Consider the following 11,239-nt stretch of genomic DNA (forward strand, 5'->3'; position numbering starts at 1 on the left):
ATTAAACCAGAAATGTCATTATGTAAAGTCTGAATGCTATGCTGAGTCTGTTCCTCTAAATGGCATGATTGTCCCTTACTACTGTCTCTAGGGAAATTTTGAAAAGCTGTGAAAACCTTTTCTTTAAAAGGTTAATATTAATAGCACACTCTACTGTGTTAGAACTTTTTTGTTTCTTATGCATCTGCAATATTTACTATAAACAACATTTTTATATATTCTATTACATTATTGACAATAATTGCATACACCTGTACTGTATGAGATTTAGGTGACTGCAGAAGGTACATTTAACTGTTATATATGTGAAGAACTAACAACGCTAGAATCAAAAAGATTGTTTATCAGAATATGATATATCTTATGGTATGGCTTACATACTAGACTCCTGTGACGAGATATTCATAAGTTTGGAAAGTTACTTCCACATAAAAACAGTCTTTATGAATTGCTGTACATTTTGTGTATGGATTATAGGCATTTATGCATTTGCAAACACAACTATTATCTAAATTCTGAACATTAAACATTTCAGATTTACTTTTCATGTCTGACACAGAAGGTTTAAACCATGTCAATTTATATATACAATATGTGGGCATTGTAAAGTTAACTGTCTGTACTGACATCCATGTTATAACTGTGAAGAATGTACCATATTTTGCATAGATGACAAACAGGTGATCAGGCTGGAGTCACATAGAAGACATGGTGTCCTTCAATAGATGAATTGATGGTGGAACGTTATTGGACAGATGCAACAACATTATCTCTGATCCACTGAAGAGAAGCATTGGATCTGTCAACCTGTGGAATTCACGAAGAAATTATGGCACCAAATGAACAGTAACTGCTGGTAATGGATATAAAAGGTTGCATTCAAGCTGGTCTCACCACTATTAAATTGTCTGTAGAAACATGTCAGAATCACCAAACACTGTACTGCTGTTTCCATTATAGTTTAATCTGTCCAAACAGTTACACTGTCTGAGATCATTTCAAAATCTTGTCAAGTTAACCCTTGCTTTACAAGGCAAAACCTTGTATTAGAAACAAGCATATTTTTTTGCATTGCTGCATATATTTAATTTCATTATTGCTTTGGGAAAATAATATTTACAATATCTAACAATTTAATCTGCATCAGTCATTAGCTTAGTATATACCTATGCACCTATGAATTTAAAAGAAATTTAAAAAATATCACTAATCTAATTGGGCATGTGCCCAAAGTAGTTGAATAGTAGATACAGTTCAGGATCCATAGGGCTGACGAGGGATGTTCACAAATTACTACGTAAGGAAATTCATTTGCCTGAAGTCATTTGGGGAAAACTGTAAAGGGGGCAGTAAGTGGAATGATAAGAGTTTAGTGCATGAGTTTGGATAGATGAAAATTGATGTATTCCTAGTCAGGGAAAGAGGGTCAGTTAATGAAGCAATAAATGCTAGTATATAAAGGAATGCACAAATACAAAGAAAACAGAGAATAAGATGTCCCAGTTGAGAGGGAGCAACTTTGGTATTCTATCCAGATCCTTCTTCATCACTTCTCAACATTTGATATGGCAGAGCATTCTTTTCTGATTGAGTTCTTGGAGGACTATTGCAGCATTTCTGATATTGTTCTAGACTGGTTTGCCCCCTACCTTTCTGGTACACCCAGAAAGTGATATCTTAGGCAAATTTATGTTTATTTTAGCCGATAGTGGGGTACCACGTGGCTCCATTCTTCTTCTTTTCATTCTACACATGCTGCTCTGGGTGACATCATTCATTCAAGAGGAATACAGTATTATTGTTATGCTGATGATGCTCATATCTCATTTCTTCAGGATTACATGACAAATCTAAATCATCTTGTAAGGGACTTGGAATGTATCCACAACTAGATGGGCAGCAATCAGATGAAACTTAACATGACCAAGACAGTAGTAATGATCGTTTAAGAAACTCTTAGGACTCTGCTTTGCCAGTCTTGTCCAAATACAAGTTCTGTGGTGGAGACAAGCTATGCTTTGTGACCAAGGTACTAGACTTAGGAGTGGTCATTCACAACAGGCTGGCACTTAAGGACTAGATTTCAGTCACTGTCAGTCAGTTTTGTTTCCATCTTCAAGGTATTTCCCTGATCAAGCAGCTTAGTCCACATTCTGATCTCCCTGCTGTGATGCACATACTTGTCTCTTGGCTGGACTAATGCATGGTCCTACATCTCTGTGATGCATGTACTTGTCTCTTGGCTGGACTATTGCATGGTCCTACATCTCTGTGATCCATGTACTTGTCTCTTAGCTGGACTATTGCCGAGTCCTACATCTCTGTGATGCACATACTTGTCTCTTGGCTGGACTATTGCATGGTCCTACATCTATGTGATGTGCATACTTGTCTCTTAGCTGGACTATTGCAGGGCCCTACATCTCTGTGATGCATGTACTTGTCTCTTAGCTGGACTATTGCATGGTCCTACATCTCTGTGATGTACGTAATTGTCTCTTAGCTGGACTATTGCATGGTCCTACATCTCTGTGATGCACATAATTGTCTCTTAGCTGGACTATTGCAGGGTCCTACATCTCTGTGATGTATGTACTTGTCTCTTGGCTGGACTATTACAGGGCCATCTCTGTGATGCACATACTTGTCTCTTAGCTGGACTATTGCAGGGTCCTACATCTCGAACTTCCTGACACAGAAACTGCTCATTTGCACCAGGCATGAAACTTTACAGTCTGGTTACTAACTGCCATATCAAAGTGCTAACTCATTATGATTGTTCTGTGCAGGATTCATAGGCTACCAATAAATCAGAAAATCATACTCTTAAAAGCTATGTGCTTGAACTATTTTACATCTAAAATAACCCAAATGTGCTGCAATTGTAATATGCTCACTCAGTACAACTTTATTCATCTTTATTCCATATTACAGTTTATTTTATGGCTACAGTTTTAGTATGCTTGCTTTTTATATATTTTTTCTTTTCTGTTTTACAGTTTACCTGTTTTGTCTTATTTTGTATTTAATGTATTTATTTGTTTTGCTGTTGTGATTGAACTTTTATAGTTTGTTTTTGATGTTTGTCTTACATACAGTGCTTGGTTACAGGTATTCAAATAAAGCTGAAGTTAAATGTGAGAGTGCATGAATTGGAAGAGGTTTTAGGGTTTTGGGGTGAATGTTATTAATGAGTAATATAATGAGCAACAACATAGTGCTTAAGGCATGTTAGAGCCGTACAACTACACAACACTTGGATTTTAATTAAGTATATTTCCAGGAAGCTTATATTCGGAACCTTGCATTAAAAAAATTAAAACCAGAACATATTCATTGCAAAGCAATTCATAAAAATAATTAATTGTTAAATATCTTTCCACAACATTTTAGAGATAACTTACTTTCTTTTATCTTTCAGGTGAAATGGAAACCCTAAGAAGTGCTCTTAAGAAGCTGGAATGAATTTTCAAAAATGCGTTTTGTCTGCAATTACCATATAGTTATATGCAAAATATTCATGTATTGGTCTAAATAATAGGCTGCATATATTTAGATATAATATTTTATTTGCATTATATAGCTTGCAAAATATTGCATTGCAAAATGATTGTGTTTAGAATTTTGACAGTTTATAAGCTTTCATACCGATTTTAATTTTTATGAAAGTTACACTACTTGCCAGAAAATACAGCAGTAAGTTTTTGTTCATAGTCAGGATGTTGGACTGTAGTTTGCATGGAAACAGTGAAGGTATTGTGCATCATTAGTGTTTAGAATGGACCAGCTTCCAATGGCCGATCATTCATTCAGTCATTTTTTAGTTCATTATCTTTGCTTATATGTTTTAGAACCTAATTCAAGCATGAAATAACATATTTACTCACAACTGTGAATGTGCTCAACTGTTTAGGAAATATATAGTGTAGGTCCACTCCATATTAAACAGATACAATAAAGTAATATTCTTTTCTCTGTGACTTTATTGGCCTTTGCCACAGCATCAGTGACTGGTTCTTCTTTTAACAATAACATGATTGATGTTATTTTTTTTTTGTCTTCAGGATTTATATATGCTGTAGCCAAGGTGGGATTGTATTTGTTTTTGCTTTTTCCATTGACAGAGGCCCACCTCTCCCAATCTGACTTTTAGGGAAGCCCAGATACTGATGCTGGTTCGCAAACACTTTTGTACAAATTGAATAATAAAGGAGATGACTTTCTAATTAAACTTGGTTAATATCTGATATCCTTTACATTGTACTTCTTGCTTTTCAGATTCTCATACTATGTTATCACATCAGCCTTTGTGTATGGTTCCATGCATATATCACAGAAACTGTTAGCACCCCTCATTTCATGCAAACCCTAAAATTACCCCATTTTTGGCAACATCATTGCATCAGTATAGTAAATACTATACTCTGGAATTGAGATGAGTTGTGCTTCAAAAACTTCCATGCCATGTCAACTAAAACAAAATTTAAGGAAAACCTCATCCACAGACTGAAAAAAACATGTTTATTTTTATCAAGTCTTGATGTTTCCTACATTTTAACACTACTTTTTGGACTTTATATACTTTTTTTATATTTTAAATGTAATTCTAGAGTCTGCCCACATGGAGATCTGCCATCTTGATTGTTTTCAAGTTTACCTCCAGGTATCCCACAATGCAGTGTTTGGCTTTAAAATATTACATCATAGCCCCTAAGCTCCTGTCAATGCATTAACTGTACGTGTTTTCATATATAATCTGCTTGCTTTTAGTCAATTAGGTTTAATTACTATTTCTTGCTTTTCAACGACTAAATCACAGCAGCAAACAACTCAAATCTGCCACTTTGACAGATATAAAGGGGAACTGTTTAGGGGATGGTAGATGAGTTTAAGGACTACATCTCAAGCATAACAAAAGAATGAAAATTGGACACTTTAGAAAGAAAAAAAAGTAATAGGCACTGAGAATACTGTTTTGTGTGATTGTCCCTGTTTGTCTTTTAAGTACTCATTGAAAAGCAAGGAATGGTAAGTAAGCCTGCCTGACTACAATAAAGCAGGGTATACGTGAAAACACATGTAAAGTCAATGCACTGACAGGAGCTTAGGAGCTATGATGTAATATTTTTAAGCCATGCACCGCAAAGTGGAATACTTAGAGGTAGACTAAAAACTAAAAAAATCAGGATGCCAGACCCCATGTGGGCAGGCTCTGGAATTACATTTAATTATGATACAAAGTCCAAAAGTGGTGTTAAAATATAGGAAACATCAAGACATGATGAAATAAATGTGTTTTTATTTCAGTTTGTGGGTGTGGTTCTCTTTTAAATCACTCACTGCTGCTAAGCCTTTGGGGCATATCATCACCAAACCTTTTTGCTTCATAAGGGTTATTCAAAGTGAGTTAACCTGAATAAAATGCATGGATGAATAACAACAATCTATTTTCCAGCAAAAGTCAGTCCACTAATGTAAAACTGTTGCATAAAAATTAACCAGCAAAAATGATAAAACAATAAGTACATCTTCTAATTAATAGTGCCTCATTTCCATTGTATGCTTCTGGGCACTCTGTTACCTTTCCAGAAAGCAACTGTTTGTTCAGGCTTACCTTATAAACCTGATCTTTCTTTATGTATATTGGTTTGTCAGGTAATTTGTTCTATAAATAAAAAACATAGGAGCAGTCATAACCTTATGCTTGACAAGCTCCGTTCTTTACTTTATTAACATGACAAAAGGTATTCCCATATGTCTGGCCTTGCTGAGTCCATTTAGAACAATGAAAATATGATATATTCAGTTTGTTTTTATCCATGAGGCTATGGTAAGAGTGACTGCTCCCATTTAAAAGGTGCAGTTTTGCAACATCCTTAACAACTTTTGTTTAAGTAAAAGCATTGATACTTTTTGTGAATAAAAATGTGTGAAATACCATGTGTTTATGCTGCCGAAGCTTATGTAGAAGAAAATAATGTATTTATTTAATTCTTCTGCTGATGCATTTAAATGTAATAATTGCCACAACCCCACAAATGTATTAGGAAGCGTTAGGGAAGAGTTTACAAGTACAGACTGAGAATTCTGACATACTTGTTCTATGTTTCTAAGGAACTGTGTTATTTGGCTGTACTGGCTTTAGCTTGCTCTTCACTGATTCGGAGTTGAGAGCCACATCTCACATACACACACTGTATCCTATCCATAACAACCACCAGATTGTATTTTACATGCACCTGCAGTTGTGCATCAGTGAAAGTACTCAGAAACCATCGTGATCATAGTAGAATGGGTCTCAATGTTCCACGTTTCTCAGCACTTAACCTTTTTAACGTTTCATATGTATCTTTAGAATAGAATTGAAGCCACTGAGTCCTCCATTTCAGCTCAGGAAAAAAAGAAATAAGGAAGCAGAGTCAATATCTAACTATTTTACATTTATTGATTCACTGACAAGACTAAATAAATGTTACCCTATTTATCATGGTTGATTTTGTCTTTTATTTTATATTATTGTATTTTGCTGTTATTGTACTTGTTTATATGCCACTGTACTCTTTGCCTTTGCTCAGAATAAGTACATGCAGTTTAGTGTGCCTTTTTCAGTTAAACTTTCCAATAAATAAATAAAAAGTGTGCTTTGCTTTGATCACTTTTTTCAGAGTGTATATGTTATATGTGTGTGTATGTGTGTGTGTGTGTGTGTGTGTGTGTGTGTGTGTGTGTGTGTGTGTGTGTGTGTTTATAAATATCTGTATATATATATATATATATATATATATATATATATATATATTTATACTAATATTGTTTTTATTTATTTTTATTTATTTAATTTTACATTTGAGTACTGAGAAAGTTTGACTGCACACAAGTCCTTTTTCAGAGGAGGGCCAAGGAGAAAAGCTGCATAATTATGAACAATAATTATTACAGTAAATGAAGGATACACAGAATTCATACACAGAAGTTAATATATACAATTTTACAATTTAGGGAAAGAGTCATGATACATGAAGTGTTACAATAAAATACAAGTTTCAGTCCTGGTAAACATTATACACAGTTTTACAAGTAAGGAAAGGTATCAAGATACTGGCAGTGTGAGAAGCATGGTCACTCATACTTATGTATATAAGGGTTTGCAGGGTGGTCTAATGGTTAAGGTGTTTGCCATACAAACACAAGGTACAGGGTTTGAGTCTCACAAGGAATAACTGGTTAGGCTTAAAATGGCTCACAAGGGCAATTAGCCTAGTACTAATCTATGAATGTATATATATATATTTATTTATTAATATGGGTCTATGTCAGATGATTGTGTTATCAGAAACTCAAATTTCATACAGTTGAGACCATATGATTGAATTTCTGAAAACCCAAACTTAAAAAAAACCCACAAAAATCTACCTTTTTACGTTTTCGCAGGGGGCAAGCTTAACTGCACCCCCTGCAAATTATATACACCAACTCTGAGGTTACACTACTGTGAGGAAAAGGGTACATTTCCTGGGTTGTCATATGGTCGCGACTATATGAATTTCGAATTTCTGAAAACTCGATCTACTGATAGGGACCCATTAGTATAAATATAGATATATTTATATATGCATGTATATATATATATATATATATATATATATATATATATATATATATATATATATGGATCCCCTACACTACACCGACACACCACAAACCCGACAGCCAAAACGCCGACACCAAAACAACTAAACCACACAATACCGACATTCCACATTACCAAAAACAATAACACCGACTGCCAAAACACAAACAGAAACATCAACGTAAACCACACCAAGCATTCTTACCCACTACTAAACAAAATTACACACATAAACTAAACTATCACAACTAAAACATAAACAAGAACGTACCGGCAAATCACACACATCCCACTACACCACAACATCCCATATCGCCATTACCCACGTAACTCACACATCCCATTAACCTACCCAGTACCTACATAAAAAACACACACACAACACAAGCACACCAGAAATCTTACAAACCTACACCAAACCTTAAATACACAACTATCTATGCACTAACCTTAACCCAAACGCTAACCGTAAGGTCCATCACTATCAGACACTTAACTTACCCGCACCCTAACCCTAAAGTCCATCACTATCGCACACTACCCGCACCCTAACCCTACAGTCCATCACTAATGCACGCTTACCTTACCCGCACCCTATCCCTAAAGTCCATCCCTATCACATACTTACATAGTCAAGCTTATTTTGCATGTCGGTATTTTCAGCATCAGGATTTCGAACTGTCGATTATTTCCATTGTCAGTCTTCCAGTGTCGGTGTTCTTGTCGTCGGCGTTTCAATCTGTCAGTGTTCTCAGGTAGACCTATATATATATATATATATATATATATATATATATATATCAACATCTAACAGCAGTCTTTTATTGATAGTCTGTTGAATTTTTTATTGTTTACTGCTGAGTACAAACATACTAGGGCTGACATAATGCTGTATTTCCTAAATCTAGTATTCTAAATTTAATTTACAAGCATTATTTACTGTCTGTGATGTTCACTTCCAGTTGCCATTCTATGTTCAGTACATAAATAAGGTAGCTATTGAGTCTATGACTTCAAAAGGAGGAGGAAAGTGTTCTTCTTCTGTGATAAAACAAAGCAAAAATCGGAAAAAAGCAGTAATCAGCACTCAGCATCTAGCAGAAAAAAGAAAGCAGTAATCAGCACTATTCATGTATCAGCAAGGTTACAGTACTTAGTCTAGGGACTTCCTACCATTCATGAGTCTATATCCATCCTGAATTCCAGAGGAGTTCACCATCCTCTCTCCCTAACCAATGTGAGGACTCCGGTGGTATAAAGGGTCATTGGCTGGTGTCATCTTTAGTTCTTTTCACATCAGTGTGGTACACCAGAACAAGTATTCTAATGTCACTAGTCTGTCAGGCAGCCTGAAGCCAGAAGGTTCAGTTAAGAACCCCAGTGGGAAAATTTACTGTTGCCTTTTTCTGGTATTCATAGGTTCATGGGTAAGTACTAGACTGGCTGCCCTTGTAGAATATTTTATGCCTAGCCAATTTCCCTTTAGTGTGAATCAAACTCTGTACCTCTTTGTATATGAAGTAAACACTGGAATAATTGTGTCTACCCCAACTATTTTGTTAGTATTAATTAGCTGTGTAATGTCAAGTAAAGTTAACAATTGCCTCAGGAGTGGAAATAAATCCCTCACAAAGATTTCCATTCCTATTGCTTGTTCTGCCTAGATCAGAAGCATGATGTATCAAACTGCCAATTTTGTGCACAGTTTAATGAGAAAAAGGCATAGGGCCAAATCCCTTAGTCATTTGCTAAGATCAGGTAGTGCTTGGTCTTCACATGCTATGGTGTCCACCATTTCCTATTCTGATATCCTAAAGAAGAGGAAGGAGAAATACTTAAAGGAGAAGAATGTGTGGGAGGATGACATCTCTTCACTCCAGTTTGATATCATTGACACAAGTGAGGCACTTTTACAGCCCCCTGGTTTACTGTCTGAAAGGCCCAAATCCCCTGGCATAACCCCTATGGAGGACAGACATCAGGCTGGTATTGGTCATGTCTGGAGCCACTATATATGCATCAGTTTCCAACTCCAGAGTTCTGGTGACCGGAGGTGAGGAAGGTGTGCCCTTGGTGATAGTTCAGGAAGAAATTTCTTGGAACTGAATTGAGGTTTTGGCCACCCATTCATGACCTCAGACCTTATTTTCTGGAAGACCCAAATTTAAGTCAAGGCAGCATACCCTTGAAAGATAACTGATAGCAGGAACCTCTGTGGCAAAAAGAATAGAGACATTTCCGCAGACAGTCTCTGATTTCTTGGACTCTGATGATGTTGAGCTTTATTATATGGAGCATTTACCCTCCCAGCAATTTCAAGATATTGACTCTGAAGACATATCTTGCTACTTGAGTACTTATCCTTTGGGGACACTCTTCGTGGAATGAAGCAAGCCTTTAACTGGGAATATAAGGAGTTCTCCCAGGTTCAAGCCAATAATAAAAGTCTCCTGAATCTGCCTAAACATAGACCCCTGGCTATACATGCAGTCCATGAAGTCTTGAATGATGTGTTTCCAACATATTGCAAACTGGCTCCTTCCTCTACTCACAGGAAGCCAGATTGCTTCAACAGAGTGCTTGATTCCCACAAACACCTCTATAAGAACCCAGTGGCAGATCCAGCTATGGTATCTCTAGAGTCCATCAGGGTATCATCAGGGCCTGCTTTCAAGAACCCCTTGCCAAATTATCAGAGAGTAGACTTTTTGACAGATTTGGCTAAAAGACTTACACATTACCTCTCATGGCCATGAGTGATGCTGAAGATATGTTCAAAAACACTGAGTCAGTTCAGGAACAAATCAAGACTAAGGCAGAGGGGATCCAGGATAACAGTCTCCAGACAAACATCAAGGATTTATGAATGTAAGCTTCCAGGTGTCTAGACATTCACCTAAGTGTGGCTATGATTTATTGGACGCATCATGCAGGACAGCAGCATTTCTTAACTGAGGACACAGTTACTGTCAGATTGTGTGAAGTTGGAGCACCTTAATGCCCCTTTGGATAAGAATATTCTCTTTCGTATACACTGCTGAAAAGGAACAGAAGGGGAAGACCATGAAGTCAGACAAAGAACTACACCTTCCCCCAACACAAAGGTACAGTAGATGTCTTGGTTTATGCCCCCCAAAGCAAGAAAAATCAAACACACCCAAGTGGAAAATGCCCAGCAGTCAAAGAAAAGAGCAATCTGACTAATGTTCTATATCTTGCAGGGATCTAAGGACCTTACTCATGTTAGGGTATAGTTGTGACTATGCTTGGCACCTCCCCTACAAATCCCACCCCAATCCAACTGCAATCTGAGAAGAAGGCTGTCTTCCTTCTGTAGTCATTTGGAAAAGATTACTCAGAATGAAATAGAACTACAAATCAAAAAGGGAAGAATGCACCCTGCAATTCTGGACCCCCACCCTTCATAGGCATTCCAATCTCCTTAACAAGATAAAAGTTGTAAGCCTTCTAATGGACTTCCTCAGAGAACAAGGATCTATTCAATCAGCTCCTTCAAGAGAGGCAAGCACAGGATTCTACTCCCAATTCTTCTTGGTTCCAAGAAAGGAAGGACCCTGGAGACCCATCCTGGATCTTTCAAGATTGAAT

At 36.6% G+C, this 11,239-nt stretch overlaps 1 protein-coding gene across 1 annotated transcript in view; it reads left to right on the forward strand.

Moving 5' to 3' along the window:
* PAH (phenylalanine hydroxylase) overlaps positions 1–4,675 on the forward strand; it is a 733,016-nt gene extending 728,341 nt beyond the window's left edge. Inside the window, exon 13 of the mRNA XM_044087738.1 lies at positions 3,422–4,675. Within this exon, the coding sequence (XP_043943673.1) occupies positions 3,422–3,465 (44 nt within the window). The 3' untranslated portion in view covers positions 3,466–4,675. The remainder of the gene's footprint in view (positions 1–3,421) is intronic.
* Positions 4,676–11,239: the final 6,564 nt, after the last annotated feature.

Source organism: Protopterus annectens, chromosome 11.part0 (assembly GCF_019279795.1).
Source record: "Protopterus annectens isolate FY-2018-M chromosome 11.part0, PAN1.0, whole genome shotgun sequence".
NCBI classification, from domain to species: Eukaryota; Metazoa; Chordata; order Ceratodontiformes; family Protopteridae; genus Protopterus; species Protopterus annectens.